The sequence below is a fragment of the Diceros bicornis genome, chromosome 16, assembly GCF_020826845.1.
Source record: "Diceros bicornis minor isolate mBicDic1 chromosome 16, mDicBic1.mat.cur, whole genome shotgun sequence".
Classification (NCBI taxonomy): domain Eukaryota; kingdom Metazoa; phylum Chordata; class Mammalia; order Perissodactyla; family Rhinocerotidae; genus Diceros; species Diceros bicornis.
The window spans coordinates 19,573,065-19,594,808 of NC_080755.1; the positions used below are offsets into that span (position 1 = coordinate 19,573,065).

The following is a 21,744-nucleotide window of genomic DNA, read 5'->3' on the forward strand; positions in this document are numbered from 1 at the left end:
ATTCTATCTTTGAGTTGAATCAATAACTCAGTTTTAGACACACTGGTTTTGAAATGCCTCTGATATAACCATATGTAAATGTTCGAAAGGCAGTTGGATATACTGGTTCATAGCTCAGGAGAGATGTAAGGTGGAGATATCTGAATCATCATGGATTTCTGGTTGAAGGAGTGGGTGAGATCATCCAGGGAGAATGCTGAGTGAGAAGGCCACCCACAGAAACCCAGGGAATACTAACATTCAAGGCACAGGCAGAAGAAAAGATGCTTTAGAAGAAGACTGAGGAGAAGCTGCTATAAAGGAAGCCAGAAGAGGTAAGCACCATGGAAATCACAGAGAAGAATTCCAAAAGGCAAGAAGCTGTCAAATGCCAGATCCTTCAAAGGACAAGCAAGATAATTTAAGGGTGACCTCTGATTTAGCAATAAGGAAATACTGGCAAGAATGGTTTGAATGGACTAGTTGAGGAATAAAGAAATAGAAACAGAAAGTATCACATTTTCAAAAATGGAATTGGAAAGGGATATAGGGAGATAGAAGCTATAAGGGAGTAGAGAATTCAAAAGAAGAGAGAAGCTATTTTTGAAGCAGGATGGAAGGAGACAGATGCCTCCAACAAAAGGAAAGAAAAAAAGATAAAAATTGGGGTAAGGGAGTGGTAGGGAGTTGATAGCATATACAATGACTGCCTAATGTTTAACAAAGAATTCTGCTCAGAGTAGAAGGAGATGAGGAAACTGGAGATGAGAGAGTTAGAGACAGGTGAATGCCTGAATGATATAAAAACATTAGGAAATGAAAGAGATTAGGGACACGCAATGATTAAAGGACTCTGAACAGCACAGGAAGCTAAATAAATATTAGAGACCATAACTTTATAGTTATAAGCCCACATAAGGGTATGATTTCTCTCCAAAGACATCAGCATCTGGTCCAGAATAGCAGTACCTTTCAGTTCGTTCCAATTGCAAGTCTGAATCTCTCCATTATACCATACACTTAGCATCACTATCATCCCAATCATACATTTGGGTTACAGCTCTTTAGCAGTCAGGAGATTTAACATGGAAGTATAAAATATTTTGTAAGTGAGCATACACTGATTTTAAATAGGCAAGTTCCTACCTTGGAAAAGCTGGTTTGACTAATATCAAGGAGAGCTTGATAATACACCAAACAAGAAGGGCACCAATGATGGCTTCTGTCTGACATTTTAACCACTCTCTGGTGAGGAAAACTATAGAACAAAAATAATTCATGAAACCAGTTTCTATAGCCTTTTGAATGGAACTTGAAAACAAGGTTAAAGAAAAAAGTCACAACATTTACATTCTGTTATATTATGTTTCCGAAGTACAGCACCCTAAAAACATCTAGTAAGTTTCCCTTTAGTAAAGCAATCACAAGCTTTACAGCTTATTTTATATATTGCAATTTTTTCCAACAACGTAAGTAGTGTTATTTACAAGTAAAATATGCCTACATAATGCCTCTTTTATGTGGAGGTCATATGGAAACCCTGAATATCTAGGTCATATCAGAGAATCCCCAAAATAAGCAAAGAACACCCTTGGATGACAGAAATAGAAGGTGCCAAATCCAGGCACTAAGGCTTGTGCTCATTGTAAACCCCTAAGTTTCTCATACAGAGCCAGCTTATTCTTACTGTGGACATAATTTTACCAAGTTTGGTTATCTGGTTTTTTTTTAAATAAACAGGAGATTAGGAAGAGTAAATCAGAAGGGATCAGTATTCCACTGCTAGAGACAGGCACACAGTTAATCTAAAAATCAAGACAGAATTTTTTAAAACCCAAAAGGGAGTAAAAAAAAGAATTCAAAAAGCACTAGCAGGACTGGGCCAGTTAGTCAAAAAATGCAGAGTCCTATAAACATTATCTCCTGAAGGCATCTCTGTATTAAGGCACAGAGTAATTATGAACATACAAAAGGACAATCCTGAGGCACCTAGAAAAGATAAAATTAAGTTTTAAAATTTTAGCTTAAGAAGTAAATTTGTAACATTTAGAATAACTCATCAAAAGAGATTAGAATAAAAACAGTTTTCCTGCCATAGGAGCTGGGGTCACTTACATCTGGATCCTTATTTGCCAGGTACTATACAAGGTGTTGTGCCAATACAATCTCATTTACTCTTCAAAACACTCTTTTTTGGTAGGTCACACTTTATAAAAGAGATTGTATTTTAAAACTGAGGTGAAGAGAGATTAAATAGCAGAGCCAGGAATTAGACCCAGGTCTATGTGAGTTCAAAGCTTATGACTGCTCTTTTAATAAAATTTCCAGATAACAGAAATATAATTTATGATGGCAGATAAATAAGGCATCACAGTATGTAACTATTCTGCTCTGACCTCAATTAGGCTATTAAATTCCCATGTTTTAATTCTTAGCCATTTGAGACTAGCTTCAATGATGCCATTTATCTTTCAAATATTTTTTTAGGCCTTCGTTGTCTATAATCACATTTCTCAGAAGGAAATCCATGGATTCTACTGAGGGCCTCACAGAGTTGGTATTTCACAGAATTACTGAGAAGGAATCTTAAAGATACTCTAAAACTTTGAAGCAATAAATGCCATTTACTAAACGAATACTGTGTGCCACGTAATATGCTAATATGCTCTATATACATGTTATTCATCTATATACATTTGATCCCCATACCCAACACTGAGGTGTTTATATTATTTTCATTTTACTTGAAAGTTGCCCAAGGTCCCATAATTGGTTAGGGAAAAGACTGACATTTAAGAGAGGTCCACTAGACTTTCACACCAGTGCTCCTAACGACTTTATGGTCTCCCTTATCTGAAAGATGAAGATATCAAGGTTCAGAGAAATTAAGTAGCCCATCTCCACTTAAATAATAAGTAATAAGGATGGAACAACACAATCATTCCACAAATAGTCAAATAAATTTTCTTTAGACAACACCACCACCTCCCAAAACGAATAACTCCAGTGTTAACACAGAAGCTCCAAGATACCATCAGGGGTCACAAGTGTAAATTAGATAGCATCCTACAATAGTAACTGTTGACTTTTACTCAGGGCTTACTACGTGTCAAGAACCGTGCTAAACATTTTGCTTACATTATCTTATTTAATCCTCATGATAAATTTAAAAGGCTAAAAGAGGTTAACTAGTCTAAACTTCAGGCTAATACTCTTGCACATCAGATTTTCAGAAAGATGGTTACCTAAGCTATTTTTTTAAGCAAATAATTTAACAACTAGCATAAGTTGGCTTTTCTAGAAATTAAATTTCTTCTAATCTAGTGTTCACCTTAAAACCTTACATCACTAAAACAAAAAAGCTATCAATACATCCATCAGGTACCACATAAGAGATGTGAATGAAATTTGGTTTTACAACGTACTAACTACTACCTGAATCCTGTGACATCATAATTTGTTCATGTCAAAAACGTTCTGCAATGCTATCATCCTATTTAGATATTTTTAGATCCGAAATCATTCCTCATTTAAATAAGCTAGAATATGAAATCTGAAACCACCAAAAACAGAAATGCTGAGAAGAGATGTTTTCAAACAATATTAGAAGAATCAACCATTTAAAATGTTTAATGAACAACTGTTTTTCTGTAACAGTTAATACAATTCTGATAAAAGACTTTCTGTAAGTTTGTTTTAAATGAATTCAGATTATTATTTACATATTTTTGTTATTCTCCAAATAAAATAATATAAGGAATTTGTGGTTTACATAACAAACATAGCATTTAAAAAAATTTTATATGAATTCACAAGGCTTCCATTGTAATCATGGGAAAATAAAATTTTAGATCTTTACATATAAGAGAAACATATATGAAACCATTTTCATCTATCTTGTTTTACCAAAACCTAATCGCTGACCAAGGGGTACAAATAAATTATAACAAGAATAAGAAATCTGGTGTCTTAATCCAAAAAGCTGAAGATGAACATATATGTAGAAAGGCTTGCATTATTAAAATTACAAAAATGGGCAAAAAATCCATAAAACAAGAGAAATCCTAGTTCAGGCATCCAAAATACATCTCATAACTTTTCAGTCCTTAGAAAAAGAATTACTAATTGATAAGCATACCACTCATACTCATATTTGGAAAAGAAAATGGTAAATTTTTGAATGAGAGAGAGCAAGGGGAAAAGAGCACAAAAATATTTAATCCATTGAGCTTGGTTCACATAGGTAAGTATGACAGCACTCTATTTTCTACATAAAAGTATTATATATTTTTCATATAAAAACTCTTGGTTTCTAGAACATTTTCACAACCCTCTTACTGAAATGTCACAACAACCCCGAGTAAAACAACTTTAAAACATAAAGTTTTAAACATAAGTTGTTAAATATGGCTATATAAATAAGTTAGATGATATAAACAGAAGTTATTTCAGAATCATCCTGCTTAATCAAAGATAAATGAGTTCTAAATATTGGTGAAAAATGAAGCTTTCATTTCCTTTGTTAAGACTATTTTCGCCTACCTTTGGACAATCTGAAAGCAATGACTTATTGGATGATCAAGTATGTGACACCCAAACAATTATTAAAAAATTCAGTTTCAAACTACCTACTCCTTGTTTAGTGAAGTGATTAAGGCAATTACTCAAAGTTACACAAGTTTCTCTAGAAGCTTCAGAGACAACTTCAACTTTCTGAAGAAATAATGAAAGCATATCTATAAATAAAAAAATAAATGAGTGGGATTTTAAGGAATCTTAAAGTAAACTGAGACTTCCAACATATTTTTATATCTACTAACTTCACGTTTCCTTCCAGCTGCCTTAAACAAAGCATAATGTATGTTGCTTGGGCATCATTATTAAGCACCTACTGTATGCAGGGCACATAAATTGGTACAGAAAAAGAAAGGACAAAGCCTTGTCCTAGAAAGGCCTACATGCTACAAGGAAAAGCACCAGGACTAAAAAAAAAGTTTATAGGAATAAATAATAATGTTTAAGAAAAGCAGCTGACAAGAAGAACTGATAGCATTAGTTATAAAACATTAACGTTTCTTTTCATGATCTTCCATGCTAGATAGGTAATTTTATTCAAAAGCAAAGTGCTAAAAAGAGACAAAAATAATTCTGTAATTGACATGATAGCTAACATATCTGAAGGCAGCATTAACTCAACTTCCTCTAGTTCTTATTTGGATAAATGTTTGGCATAAATAGGTCCTTCCAATCTCAAAAATATGTCCCTGTGGAGGTCCAATATTTTTTAGTGTATGTTTCAGTTGGGAACAAAATAATGGTAATATTAGTATCTTCCCCAGTCCCCTAAAGAAAATCTTAATCCACTTACTAATTACAAAAAAAACCCCTAAAACAAAAAACTTCAGAATGTGGACAAGAGAAAGCTGCAAAATGCACACATATCACTTAAAAAACAAGTAAAATGTCATATACTGTCCACATTAATGTAAGAGAAATGTACTTAGTTGAAATAGTTTTGGACTTGATGTTAATTATACATTAAGATCCTTTAAATTTGTCCCTTCCATCAAATAAAAATCATAACATTAAAAAAGCTTTTTATCAAAAAGTAACTTAAAAGAAGAAGAAAATTAAATCTGTAGCATCCTTTATATTTCAAATAATCTTGATTACCTTAAAACACTGTTCTTAAAACATGGTAAATAAGGTCAATAAACAAAAGCAATCAAATATATCCCAATGCCAGCAATTTGCAATTATTAGACCATAAAAGAATGGGTCCCATCAAGAAGCAAAAATTTTCAAATGGGAAATGGAAAGGAAAATAAAATCTACCAAGAAGATATAACCAATTATCTACAGTCATTATTTCTAGGTGATAAAATTGTGAATATTACTCTGTTTTATTTTTTTTTAATTTTCCAAATTTTCTATATGAATGTGATTTATTTCAGCAAAGAAAAGTCCTTGTCTGGAAAAATTCTCTCTCAAAACATATAAGGCAAAAGTGGGCAACAAAAGGAAAAGGCCAGAGTGAATGAAGGTATGAACAACTTTTAATTAATATCCAGATATAAAGACCAAATTATACTTTATCTTATTTTTCATCTTATGGAATACAGTTTCCTAGTGTTAGCTATTCTTAATAACACCCAAACAATTGAAGACTATTATACTCTAAAATAAATTTCACTTTACATACTTTTTCATTTTGAATCTTTGATACACATTGTGAAGATTTACTCTGTACTTAGTTGCTAAATAGCAAAAGAGAGTACCATATGCTAGATGCCATGACTTAAATAGTACCTCAACAGATGTCTCACACAGAGATGTGCACTGAGTCCTGTGAGGAGATGTACAGGAAAAAACAGACACAGCCTCTGCTTTCCATAAATTTTCTGGGTAATCTAGTAATTTTCCACTTTCATGGCACAAAATGATAGGAAGATGAAAGCATAGTCATTCATAGATGTATTTCTTTTATCAAATACCATCACATGCTTAATCATCTCCAATTTCGTCTTTGTTTTAGATATTTCACACTTTACATATTTGTTGATTAGCATAAAACATTAAATGTCAAAATAAATTTTTAGGAACACTTACAAGTTTTTAAACAAAGCTGATTCTGCAAGCTTTCAAGAGCTATTCCAAGAAATATATATTAAGACAAGTCTTTATAGGAATCCATTATTGAGAAAGTGTCAGATTCTTTTGTCCAAAACAGTATCAAAAGTTACCTAATTTCTCTGACAATCTAGTATTCAACAAGATTTTGAAATTAGTATTAACTTGCACAGTGGTTGGTATAAGCCCTGATGGACTTTGGCATATACTCTAGTGGAGTGCAGTGCAGCGCATCAGGGCCCGTCGGTTCACAGTGGCATGCTTCTTATATAATGGTGTTCAAATATTCTTATATAAAAAGAAAGAAAACTGCTAAGCTGCTAGAAAAGTTACCGAGAATCACTGCAAATATGTTTTAGTCAATTAATATTTAGAGACAAAGATGTAACGAATAAATGCAAAAAGGCCAGTATATTACCATATTTGACCTACTATAATTGGATACTTAATTTTGATGAAAAATGTTATTTTTTGAACTAAAAATATTTTTGACCTCAGGAAAGATGCTAGAATATCACATGTGAAAAGCTTAACTTTAGAGACATGCATAAAAGGCTCACAATCCATCGTTTTCATGATTACACTGTACAATTTTTTTTTTTTTTTGCTGAGGAAGATTGGCCCTGAGCTAACACCTGTGCCCATCTTCCTCTAGTTTTTTTTTTAATAATGTGGGATGCCTGCCACAGCATGGCTTGATAAGCAGTGCGTATGTCTGTGCCTGGGATCTGAACCCACGATCCCTGGGCCCCTGAAGCACAGTGTGCGAACTTAACCACTATGCCACTGGGCCCGCCCCTACACTGTACAATTTTTAATTGGGTAAGTTTTAAGACTATTGGGGAAACTCTTGTTTCTTGTTACGTTAACAAACTAAACTCTAAAACAGATGACCTCCATTGTTCTCCTAATACACAAAAAGTCTACACTCCTTAGCCTAACATTTAAGACACTCCATAAACTGAATCAGTTTCAGCCAGACTGTTTTCCTGGAAATACTTGTTTTCCTAGAAATATTCTTCTACTTTACTGCCTCCAAACCTTTGTTCGAGATGTTCCTTCTTCCTTGAATATTGGAAATAATAATTATTCATAGTCTCCCCACTTAATCGAAACACTTCTTTTTTTTCCAAGGCCAAGTTCAAATGCCATCCTCCTCATGAAACCTTCTTAAATATCACTGTGGGACGTGACTTTTCCTACTTGTCCAAAAGCAGCCACACCCACTTGTAATAGAGAACACGGGCACTATATATATGTTGTATCTCTGTTATCCTCTGTAAACTCTAAACCTCTAACCCCTCAAATACCCTGTGTTGGGTCTTTGTACAAGAAAAGAAATATTTATTTTAAAAAAGGGAAACCAATAAAATATTTTATTCCCATGGCTTGCATATAAAATCCAAATGGTTTTGGATTATTTTATTTCATATCAAAAGAATTATCATACTTTAGTTAAAATACAATAAGATACATTTTCATTTATATTACAAGTTTGCTATTTAGGGCAGATGGAGAAATAGATCATTTTACTACATTTTCCTTTTAATTTGAGGCACAAGAAAATATATTTTGCCTGTTTTTCAACATTTAACTACTCAAATATTTTTATCATCAAGAACAAGATATTTAAAAGAAAAAAACTAGATGAATGGCATTTCATTTCCACACCCTTGTCCTTCTGGTAATGGTGCTACCTTAAAATTTTTTTAAGTAAACATAAACAGGAGAGAGAATAAACAGTCCAAAAATTATCTAGTGACAAAGCTAAAGATTATAGGAAATAAAGAAAATATCGAAATGAGACAATTTCTCTTTGTGGTGGAAAAAAAATGCAATGCATCTGACTGTGTACATGAAAGACATGATCTAACCTGCATGAGAAGAGGCATTTTAAAAACTGACTTTCATACCTAACTGGAATCATATAAATGCCTCAAGTAAATCAGTACTCTTTCTTCAAGATGGAGAAAAAGATATCTGCACATAAAAATCAATTAATCGTTTAAAAACTTCTACTACATAAAACTGTAACTTGAAAAAAAATCAAGAAGTGACGTTATATAAGAATATACATTTATCTATTTTTTCTTCGAATTAAGCTTAACTAGCTTGAATATAATCATCTACTAAACAAGTACCAGACCATTTTATCTATACATCTATAATTTACACTAGTAGCAATAGAGGATATAAAATATATAGTTCAAAACAGCATGTGTTAAATGAGTTACAGCATGAGTTAAATAAGAATAAAAAGATATCAGGGATGTTAGAAGACATAAACAGCAAACAAGTCATGCAAACATTAAAAAAATGTTAAATATTCAGAGAAAGAAATTACCATTATGGGATGGAGTAATCAAGTGGCATCTGATAAGAGGTGGGACTTGAGTTGGATCTTGAAGAATAAGTAATATTTTTATTGCTAAATATAATGGCTGATAAAACAAACATCTAAAATATTTGTAATTATTATTTTCAGATAGTATAGAAAATACTAGTCCTGAGAAGACAGTGTCAGAATTATGATCAATGAGAACTCTAGAGAGGTGAGAGAATTTGTATCTACCATTTACTGAGTGGCTACCACATGGCAGGCACTACATTTGGTGCTAGAGATAAAGGCATAAGTAACTGAGACAGTGTCTTTGTCCTTACAGAACTTGCAGTCTAGCACAGGAAATAGAAAATAAAGCAATTATTATTGAATGAATAACACTAATCAGAGGGAGACTTTAGAATAGTAGGAGAGAAAGATTAGTTGGAAAAAATAAATTATTTTTTAAACATTTAGAAAAGAAGGTACCAGTTAAGGAGACCTTTTGGGGTCAGATAAAACAGGGAATAAGATTAGTTGGAAAAAATAAATTATTTTTTAAACATTTAGAAAAGAAGGTACCAGTTAAGGAGACCTTTTGGGGTCAGATAAAACAGGGAATAAGTCAGCAGAACTACGGAATGTGTTTTCTATTCTTTTGCGAATAAGAGTGAAGGGAGGCAATAAGCAACATTAATTTTAATCAAATGGAGTAAAATCTCCTTCAAATGCCATAATTAGATTTGCATCACTCCTGATTGTATTGTCCTGGCAGTGGGCTCCTCACCTTATCGTAAAGACCTTAGGAGACAAACGAATCAAAGAAGTACATGTTATTTAGGGTTGAGCCACATGTGACCCGGAGAGCTCTACCTGTAGGAGAGTCAGGAGAGGAGTGCTATAGGGTCTCTGCCACAAGGAATAAAGTGAGAGAAAGAATTTGATGATATATTGACTTACATGTGCATGCTTGAGAGCTTCAGGGCATGATGCTTGCTGTCTTCTCCTACAGACTCTGAGTGAAGTAAATATGAGTAAAAAATCACTTAGTTCATAACCACGTTGTCTCATCTATTTGACGCCTCAACCCTGCTGCCTGAAAGATTGGACTAAGGATAGAAGCTCCCTCTCCAGTACCCTGTGTAATACACCTGGGCATGAGTGACTGTTGTGGCCTATACCTTTACTCGGGCTTCCTGCCTTTTCTAAGACCTGAGGAGGCTGGGCCTGCCCACAGGGAGAAATGGAAATCGAGTTCCATTAAAGGTGATTACTCTACCATAGAAAAAGTGCAGGGTGATTTGGAAACACATAGTAAGAATGTAAGAGAGCAGAAGTGAGGCCATCTTGTTACACTAAATGGCCCCAGCCCCTCCTCTGTGTGACTACTCGCTGCTCTGCACATACTCTAAAAAAATTCACATGCTCTCCTGATTCATGGCCTCCACTTATGTATGTACTCCCTGATAGCATGATAAATTAAAAACTTTGTTCTATGAGTTTCTCTCCAGGAACAGGCTGACCACAGGCGGGAAACACACCTACAAGGTATCCATCACAGCTGACAGAAGATTGGAACCATCATGCCTGGCATCCATCATGCCTGAAGGAAACTCCCTCCTTACTGCCCATTTTCCCTATATAACTACCTCAAGATTCTGTAATTTTTGAAGATGGTTTTTTGAGACATTAGTCTGCCATCTTCCTGATTATGCTGGCTAATCAAATTAAAACTTTCTTTCTCTATCCCTAACTCGTGATTAATTGGCTCAGATCGTGGTGAGCAGAGTGAGCACACTGCTCACTATCAAGAACACGTAGGCTAGTCTTAGAGAAGTCAAGAAGTTTCTAGAAACTACATTTAAAAGAAGAGGAAAAGTTAGTGTTTCAAACCATAGGAACAACATATGCTAAGACCCTGCAGCACGAGAAGAGTTCCATGTTGCTGAACATAAAGTAAAAGGAAGGAAAAGCCAAGAAATGAGACTGCAGAAGTGAGGAGACACAAGTCAAAGTTGGTAAAGTTAGAGTCTGGATTACACCCTAAGGCACTGGAGCCTTCTGGTAAGGATGTGACAAAACCCGATTTGTGTTTAGAGGTATCTCTCTAATTATATGTGGAACATTCCATTGCCTTCTATTTTATTCTATAGTTTTATTTTTAGTTTTATTCTATAGTTTTTTATTTTATTCTATAGTTTCTAGAACCCATATGATTTTAACAGAAAAACAATTTATGATCAAAAAAGTACCTTTCTAAAATTACTCTGGCAGCAATAATGTAGTATTTCACAGAATTTGAGTTGGAAGAGTTCCTGAAAGTCTTCTGATTCAATTCCCTCTGAGGATGGAATGCGGGGTAGGGGGGATCCCAGAAGGCAGGGAGACTAAAGGTCAGGCTGCTGCAGTAACCTGGATTTGAGGTAATATAGAGCTGAACTAGTAAGACAGAAGTTGAAATAAGAAGGAAAGGAGCTGAGTTTTAAAGTTCATACAATTTTGTACAAAAATGTAAGACAACTAACAATTTCAACCAAAAGATCTGGATTCTGTCCACCAGCATTTTAGTTTTTCATCTTGAGAAGTCATTGGCAAACTATGTAGACAGTTTGGGGCAGGATGTGTATCTACCAGTTTCCTTTAATAAACACATGGTGCAAGATTATTCTGTATAATTCCTTGGCATTAAGAGCGACTCAGTTACCTTCAACTCTCCAATTCCATTCATGAAATCATCTTACCCCTATTTACTTACTATTTATATAAAATGTAGATTTATCTATCTCTACCAATCTTTCAGAAAATAATGTTTATAATTATTTGTTATAAGTCCATTGAATTTTATTATAGATATATGAAATAGAGTTGTCAGATCAGAGTCAAACATCTCAAAGTTTCCCAGATGACACTGGCTAAAAAGAAACATCTTTTGTGGTACCGAATATTATGCATATCTCTAAGAGCACAAATGATGCATACCATCATTATGAGTGACATGTCATATAGATAATCTGAACCAAGAGATATGACTAAGGTTTAAACAAAAAAATTTAATTTGGTGGTAGTTCTGATATCATTTTTTTCTTTGGTCCAGGTTAAAGGAATTAATCTTTATATTTCATCTAACTCTGGACATTTTCTACATCTTTTAAATGTTGTTAGTATCTTCTTATTTTTGATGGTTCTTGGTGAAGACGGTGTTTTAAAAGCCCACTGATAATCATAATTGCATAACTCTGTGAATATACTAAAAACCACTGAATGGTATACTTCACATGGGTGAATTTTAGGCTATGTGAATGATATCTAATGAAGTCAATAAGTCCACTGAGGATGAAGAGTGCTAAGTAATACAATATTCAAGCCTGCAATTAATAATCAAAATGACTTAAATGCTGTCCTTCTCAAAGCTATCATTGCTGATATAAATAAATTTTGGCGGAATTGAAGTAAAGGGATGCCCAAGGTACATTTGGACAGATACAGAATATTTATGCTCAGTTTACTCTAATATTAACATTTCCTCACATTCCCTGAGCACATAACTGAATCTAGGAGTCCACTGAGGAAAACTAGATCATGATTAAAACTGAGAGTTAACAGGCCGGCCCCGTGGCTTAGCAGTTAAGTGAGCGCACTCCGCTACTGGCGGCCCAGGTTCGGATCCCGGGCGCGCACCGACGCACTGCTTCTCCGGCCATGCTGAGGCCGCGTCCCACATACAGCAACTAGAAGGATGTGCAACTGTGACATGCGGCTATCTACTGGGGCTTTGGGGGGCAAAAAAAGGAGGAGGATTGGCGGTGGATGTTAGCTCAGAGCCGGTCTTCCTCAGCAAAAAGAGGAGGATTGGCACGGATGTCAGCTCAGGGCTGATCTTCCTCACAAAAAAAAAAAACAAAAAAACTGAGAGTTAATCATAAACTCATAGACAACTAAATCAATTCTATTTTAGTGGACTTTATGTATAAACACATCAAAACTAAAGTCTAAAGCAACTGTTAGAAGTCTAAAATCTAAGAAACATGACAATTTTTTAATTTACAAAGTCATAAACAATTTTTTCTGATTTTATATTGAATTCTGTATTTTTGTCTTGGATTGTATTTTGACTTTTGGAGTATTTATAGTCAACTCTTGATAATTTGTAACTAATGGAGAGTGAAGATATAAAAAGTTACTATTGAAAGGTAGATTAATCATTAATAGACAAGTTCATATATGCATTCATACAATCATAAAAGGCCAAAAGCTGGAAACAACCAACCCCTTCATTTATAGATGGGAAAACTAAGGCTCAGAGAAGTTAAACGAACTGTTCAAAGTAACAACTAGTAAGTGGCAGAGGAAGGATTCAAACCCAAGACAGTTTGACTCCAAATACCAAGCCTTCTGAGATTCATAAGCAGAATTCTCATTAAGTAGCCAAAATGAATTTATAGCCCCAAAATATTAACTTTTTCTTTTTCTTAAAGGAATAAAATATTATTTCTCTATAAGCCAAGCCTCCTCCATGAGTAGAAATTTTAAATAGCCTTTTTAAAATTTCAAAATAGTTTTATCAAACGTAATTCTGAATTAAAAACCAAAAATTATCTAAAATGTAGAATCAAATAAAACTACAAAGGGTCAACATCTATGATAAGGGGTTGTGTTAAGTAGTTTGGGGGTTTTTTTGGTACTGCCTTTTTTTTAACCTTTGGCCATGTCACACTTCTTAATCATTTGAGAAAGCTAGAAATTTCCCTATCTAGTCTCTGTTGGCATGTTTGTGTTTTCTGGAAAAAAAGAAAAGACAAAATTAAAACAAACTAATAAAGGACCTTTACATTACATATGCTTTAATGTTTCCATCAAAACTTTTAGTTCATAGGTTGGTACACTATAATAATCGAAACATATTCCTAATAGAAAAAGGTGAGAGAAAATTTCCTTAGAAATTGAACATAACATTTAGTTAATCATATACAGATTAATAAAAATAAGCCTTTCTAAATTTAAATACATTCAACATCTGTCATGCAGATACCATACAATTGCATTCATTACTTCTAATAACTCATTACACCGTATGTATCTGAGGAGTTCAACTTCTTTGATTTATTAACACTTTTAGTAGGCTTGATTAAATTCATCAAGGAATTACAAAATGCACTCCTTAAGAATATATTTTAAAAATTGTTTCTGTCAAAAAAAAAAAAATCCAGATGGTACTAACATTTGGAAACCACAAGCTGATTTTCGTTCAGCATTCTTAAGTCACACAGCCCCCACATAATCAGACCAATAGGGACATTTTCTTAGTAAGTCAGAGCTTATAAAAACAAGGTAAAGTCAATTATAGAAAGTATTCTTCTTTGGAATTTGAAATTTCTACATATTTAGATCCCTAAAAGCAAAATATAAATATAGAGTTTTGTGACGTAATTTGCTTCCCATCTTAGTATAGATTTGAAAGTCCAAAATGACACATCAGATAAATCCATCTATTATATTAACAATGTAATTTTAAAGTTAGTTTTATTTATAGGTTCCCTTGAAAGAGGTAGGAAGAATAAGCTAGAAAATTATCATTGTAAAGTTGGTTGGTTATGGCAATGAAAAATATTCACTCTGAGAACCTTGACCTTAATATTAGAATCACATTGTTTAGATAGAGTAATATATTTAGCCTTATGAATCTTCCCTACTTTGTACTTCTAATCTCAACTGGCTCATCACTAAACATTTTTGCTCCTCCCGAATCAGACCTACATGCCAAGGTGACATAGGTAAGCACAACTTTTCTCCTTTTTCACCTTATAAATTCTTTAGTGCTTACAAAGCTCAGCTCAACCACAGCAGAATTATTCATGATACCACATTAGTGGCAGCAATGTTCTCTTTAAAGTCTACATTACTCTGTTTTGAGAGTTCTAACAACATAAAAATAAATTCACATTTATTTTTTTTTGGAGAGGGAGAATAGCTACACTATGCAATTTAAAACACCATAGAAAGGGAAATGGAATGCTGGAAAATTTTTTCAGACATAGCCTGTGAATACAGGTTGAAGGCAGAGAAAAAGTCAATCTGGAGGCACTGAAAATATGCACTGGAACCAAATGTATCACTCATAATTTATTCATAGAAAATCATTTTCACTCTATACATATTTAATACTCCTGCCCATATACAAGTCAATGCTACTATTTTCTCTTTTCGTTTCTACGGTGAAAGTTAGCTAGATGCATAAAAGTAAGCACTGGCTTCATTTGCAGACTGTGAATCTGTAATAAACCTGATAGTTCCTGAGTTATAATTAAAGACAAGAAACACCCTCCATAGCATCATGCTCAAATACTTGAATCACATTCATCTTCCCTTAGCATATCTACCTGATAGTTACTAAAAAAAGTTCTCTTGACCAATGATTTACTTGTTTTAAAAGGTACATAATAGGTCAGCTGGAGAAAATCTGACCTACACGTACTGTTTTATAGTTGGGTATAACGTGTGTCTTCTGTTCTAAACAATTAGTGCTGTTTAATTGATACTAAAAAGAACAGAAAGAGGTTATTAATACAATAAAATAAACACATTCTCCAATTTGCTATAATTTCTCCTTAGCAGCTACTGGTTATACTACGAAATCTTAAAAATCTATTTATGAAGGTTAATGCCTATGAGTTCTTTGCAGAGCCCAGCGTGGTGTCTCATTCTTGACTTCTATGCCATTCACCTTGTGTCAGGGACTCTTTTTAGGTTTCATTTGCATTTATTCTCCACAAATGGGATCCCACTACGAGCAATGGTCTAATACGTTGTATTAGAAGTGTGACAGTATTTAAAACCGAAGTTATCTGGGAACAGAATCATACCCACAGACAAGGGGCCCAGACGGTCAGAGGCACCCAGGTGAGCAGCTAAGCCACATTTACAACACAGGTCTCCTGCTCCTACTTCTGCCCACCCAGATTTCAGTTGGATTTAAGTTAATGTTAAACTACTTTATGATTCCTGGCCTATGGGACAGCTCAAAAATGTATATCAAGGCATCTAGGGAGGAGCAGATAGGGTAGTAGAGAGGTCATTACTTCTAGGTTATTTGCTACAGACAATCCATATTTGGTTAATTAAGAACAGAAGCAGACTACTTTCTATTTAGCAATAAAAAGGAAGAAACTTCTGATACACACAACATAGCAAGTGAAAGAAGACAGGCACCAAAGAGCATACATAGTATGATTCCATTTACATGAAATTCCAGAACAGGCAAAACTAACAATGCCTGTAATGACAGAAAACAGACGAGTGGCTGTCTAAGAGGGAGGTGAGGGCATTGTCTGGGAAGGGAACTTTCTGAGGTGACAAAAATGTTCTATATCTTGTACGCATGGTGGTTACACAGGGTATATACATTTGTTAAAACACATCAAACTGAAGATGGAAAGTGCATTCATTTTACTGTATAAAAATTGTACCTCAATAATAGTAAACTTCTAAAATAACAGATTGTAGAACCCTAATAACTTTCCTCTTTGCAGAAAATAGCCACTATTGCCAGTACTGGTGTCCCAGGACTCATCACTAAGACTTCCTAACTCTAGCCAAACCCACTTCTAGGATAACCCCACGCTCCATATTCCCTCAATCTAAGTCCATCCACAGCACATTCATTCTTTTTGGTACCTGGTGATTATTATGGCCCTGCTATGTAATCTTCTTTATGTTTTATTTTGCAATAGATATTTACACAAAGTAAAATAAATAAATAAAAGGATATACAGAGAAAGGCAATTCTCCCTCACATACCTATCAGTCCTAGAGTCCCTGTTTTCCTCCTTTCCCAGCCTCAAAGCAACAACTGCTAACAATTTCTCATCTTTCCAGGGATGATCTAAGCCTACACAAATGTGTGTGTATATATCCCTACTTTTTTTCTCCGAAGTAGGAGCATACATACTAGATATACCATTTTATACCTTGCCCTTTTCTATAAACCTTAAATATATCAATATATATAAATCTGCCTCATTTTTGTATGGATGTACCAATCTTTATTTGTCAGCTCTGTATTGATGTACATTCATCTTTCTGCATATTTATTTTAATTAGGAATCATTTATCCTTAAATCAGGAAAGTTTGATATTACTTTCTCATTTGGTTATAATTTAGCATCATCTGCTCATTACTTCTTATAACACAGACACAGTTCAGATCCTACAGAATCAAGATATCTTCAACAAATAAAACCCCCACTTCACAAGTACCACACCAAATCTTATAGCCTTTCCCAGTTTTGTCCAATAAAACTTTCTACAATGATGGAAATGTTCTATAGATGCACTGTCCAAGGTGGTAGCCACATATGACTATTGAGCACTTGAAATGTGGCTAGTTAAAATGAGAAACTGAATTTTTAATTTAATTCTAATTAATTTAAATGTAAATAGCCAGAAGCGTCTAGGAGCTATCGTATTGGACCGTACAGTATTCAAGCACCAATACTGTGCTTGAATTTCTCTTATTTTTATTTCTGAAATATTTTCAAGTTGCCATTAAGGCAACAACCATGAAGCCAACATTTCTGATTTGTTTTATACTTTTCTCCCTGGAAGCCTAATCTCCAGACAGTGACAGAGCTAAAAGAAAATGTTTTATGTCTTTTGAGGCCCTCATTTTGGGTAGAGATAAAATGAGACCAAAAATATCATATAACATGGCCACTTTTTCAGTGCATTTTTTATCCCTAATTTCTTATAGGTCTACTTACTAGTCCAAAAGCATATTGAGGAAATAAGGTTAGTTTTATGTTAATTCAGATGGTTTTAGAATTCCAGTCCTAGAGTTCCTATTTTCCTTCAGAAAGTCTATATACATCAAGAATAGATCTGTTTCACAAATCAGTCCCAAAATTTCCTTGCACCTTACAAATCCAAGGATCAAGGGCATCCTGAAGCCAGTCTACCACAAGCTGCATTCTTCGAAGCTCATTTCAGATTTTACCTATTTTGGACCAAACTTCAGAAACTGAGACAGAGTCAAGATTCACAGAATTAGCATTCAAGTTCTGTTGGACAGAGACATGTCTATAACCTGCAAAACCTGAGAAGTGCTTAACACTGGCAAATACTCGCACTGACTTCAGGTGCTATAAAATCTAGACGGCAAAAACTTCACGGTTTTAAAGTTAACATAGGAACACAATATTCAAATGAGTAAAATGAAAGGTAAAGTTGAGGTTGATAACACAAAAATGTGAAAACTATACTAAAGAAGAAACATTTCTTCAAGAAAGTTTTATAATGATATGCAAGTTAGTATGTTTTTATTTTATCTGTAATTTCCATTAAAAAAGTCTTAAAATTACCATAATCCTGGGAAAGATACTGGTATGCTTTATAAGTCCTTCCAGGTTTCATCATTTACCTTATATTGAGGGTACATAAATAGGGAAGGATTTCTTTTCACTTAGGGAATACTGACTAAAAGTTAAAATATTTAGCACAATTTTATTTTTTACTTGTTTAATATGATTTTGGCCATAGATATTTAAACCTTATTTACCCAAACAGTTTTAATGTTATTTAGATGCTCTGGTAGATGTTACTTTTGCAAAGTTCACTGATCTGAAAATTACATTTATGGTTATCACCATACATATTAGGCTTTAAAACAGTAGTGTTAACTGGTAAAGCAGTTGTCAATAAATCCTGGAGAATGTCTTCGACAAAATATGGAAGAGCTCAAATTCTTTAATGTTCCATCATAAATTAAGATTAGGGATCGAAAGAGTCAAAATCTCTTTCTTATTTAAATTTATAGGCCTTTAAGTCAATAAAATTCCTTAGGTATTAGCAAACTTTCATTAAAGTTGTTGATTTAGAAACATTCAAATCCTGGAACTAATTCATTTCATTAAAAAAAGGGATTAAATTTAGTAGGCAAATTTATATGCTCTGACATAATTATTTGGATTGAAACTCATCAGCCTTTCGTAGCTATAATTCTTCCAAACCCAATTCCCATTTAAAAGGTATAGCCAGAAAATTGATACCAAGAAAAAAATACCTATTTCATTTCAATTACATATGCTGATATTTCCCTATGGATAAGGCATTGATGTTACTTCAGATAACAGCCTCTCCATTCATTACTGATGCTTTACCTTACAATGAAGTTACAGATTACAAGCGGTTTTAAATGAAACTACTGACTAGGAAAGGTATCACTATGGTTGCATTATTTAAACTCTGAAATACACAGTGAAGTCATCAAGGGAAGCAAGTTGTGCTATCCATGCTCCCCCTACTGGCGGCACTTTCAAATAGAATGACAATCTGATTACAAAAATGGAGAAATATTTAACAAAAACAAGATACGCATAGGCACATGCCCATATATTAGAGCAGATCTACAGAGACATTTGATAATATTACCATAACAGACGCATTATGAATAGCAATAGAATATTACTGAACAAAGAGCAATACTACTTCCATTGTTGTCAGAAATCTTAATTTCAAAAGCTTACATTTAAAAAGAAAATTCTTGGGCCTGGCCAGGTGGTGCAAGCGGTTAAGTGCGCACGCTCCGCTGGGGCGGCCCAGGGTTCGCTGGTTCAGATCCCAGGCACACACCCACACACCGCTTGTCAAGCCATGCTGTGGGGGCGTCCCATATAAAGTGGAGGAAGATGGGCACGGATGTCAGCCCAGGGCCAGTCTTCCTCAGCAAAAAGAGGAGGATCGGCAGATGTTAGCTCAGGGCTGATCTTCCTCACAAACAAAAAAAAAAATTCTTGGTAAAACTTTAGTGACAGACTTAGCTATAAAGGTCAGGTCACGTTTTCCTGTTTACCTCTATGGATTCCTTCAAGTCTACAGCAGAAACTGCATCATCTTCTTCATCAGTCAACTGGTCCTGGGAACAGTAGGGAGTGCTATAAGCAGAATGCTCTTATATTGTCCAGCCAGTCCTAAAATAATCCAAAGATTTAAATAAAAGTGAAATGCATTTTTTACTCTAAAGGGATAATATGACAATGATCTGGAAAGCATAAAACTTACATAGAGAAAAAAATATTATGGCCTCAAAAAAAAAAAACCCTCAACCAACAATGAAATAATGATGCAGGTCTTTTGTCCACGACATGTGTGGATAGAAAATTTTCCCAATACTTTAAAAAATATCATTTATAAGTTTACATATCATTAATAATAATAATACTCAAACACATTATAAAAACTAAGCGGGTGGAGAATTTTTCACTTAGAATTATAGGTTCTCAACACTGTTGAATAAGTTATTTTATAATAATCTATCCAGAAACACAATTTTACTAACCTGCAACCAAAATATAAGCACAAGAAACTCAGATCATTTAAAGAGAGCCAACAATTGCCCTGATGCTTTTTGGCTTTTAAAATATTAGTGATTTCACAAAAAGACAGATATTTGCCCTGTCTTACCTCTTCCTCATTTCTTACAGCATTACTCAGGGTCAAATCTTACCATTTTATGAAATGCTGGGACAGTTATGATTTGGATTGTTTAGGGTTCTTTGCAGGGCCAAAGTTAATCACTTTGAAAAACAGATTCTTTTAACTCCTTACATAATTTACTAAAAACAAGCTAGATCTATGAATACTGCTTTGATCTAAAGGAATATGGATTCTCCATTACAAAACTCCATTATGGGGGCCAGCCCCAGTGGCCTAGTGGTTAACTTCAGTGCGCTCCACTTCGGCAGCCTGGGTTCAGTCCTCAGGCGTGGACCTAAACGACTCATCAGTGGCCATGCTGTGCCAGCAACCCACGTATGAAAAATAGAGGAAGACTGGCAACAGATGTCAGCTTAGGGCGAATCTTTCTCAGCAAAACAAAAACCAAAAACCGCACTATGAATTTCTGTCACGAGAATCCCAATTTTCTTGCTTGCTGGTAAATCGGTAAATTGTTCAATTTATCACAAAGGAAGGCTGAGTCTACACTGTAATAAATCAGAACACCTGGAATGGAGTCCAGGTTCTGTCACTTGCAAACTGTGTGACCTTGGAAGATCACTTCAATCGTTTGATCCTCAGTTTCCTCCCCTATAAATTAAAGGGCAGACTACATTAAAGGGCAGACTAAATAATCATTTAGGCTTTTTTCCAAAACCAATAAGGGCTCCTTACATTCACAGAATCAAAATGAAAAAAAATTATGAACAGAAAATACCTGCAGGTACATGTTGACAAAGAACTAAATCATAAGCCCAATTTCAAAAGCTTCATATAATTGCCTCTATTAAAAAGGTACAATCAACTAGATTTTAAATGTTAATATTGAAACTATCTTATATTCTTTATGTTTTTAAAATGTTCTTCAGATTTTATGAAAGATAAATGAATCCATAAAATTACCTCTCTTGACTGCTGAAGGCTATTCTTAGGAACCCTGAAGCTATGACTAGTGTCATCAAAGCATTTAATACAGAAGCAGCTCTCAGTGTATTTTACTTTGGATATAAAGAAGTCAGTAAGACAACACCACTCACACACATAAAATAGAACCCTAAAATTATCTATATATAAAATCAAAAGTATTAACATGACAATTATACTCAATTTAACAACAGTTAAAATACCAATTGATAAAAATTGGGAGAAAAATTGATACATTGGGAGTTTCAAAATACTCTGTAGTTTATCGATGACAAACCTGGCTTTCATACTCTTAGTTACTCAAAGTAAATACTAATAGTCCATTAGGTATGTAGTTTTAGTTTTATCCTTTCTATTAAATATAACTTAGCATGCACTTGGCCCTGAAGTCCTTTAAATACCAC

General features: G+C 34.2%; 1 protein-coding gene across 1 annotated transcript in view; it reads right to left on the minus strand.

The window, feature by feature from the left end:
- Positions 1–21,513, minus strand: part of OSBPL1A (oxysterol binding protein like 1A) — a 130,124-nt gene extending 108,611 nt beyond the window's left edge. The window contains 6 exon segments of the mRNA XM_058556906.1: positions 4,612–4,715; positions 13,627–13,656; positions 13,659–13,707; positions 19,773–19,872; positions 19,874–19,890; positions 21,320–21,513. Of these exon segments, the coding sequence (XP_058412889.1) occupies positions 4,612–4,715; positions 13,627–13,656; positions 13,659–13,707; positions 19,773–19,872; positions 19,874–19,890; positions 21,320–21,508 (489 nt within the window). The 5' untranslated portion in view covers positions 21,509–21,513.
- Between the last annotated feature and the right edge of the window lie 231 nt (positions 21,514–21,744).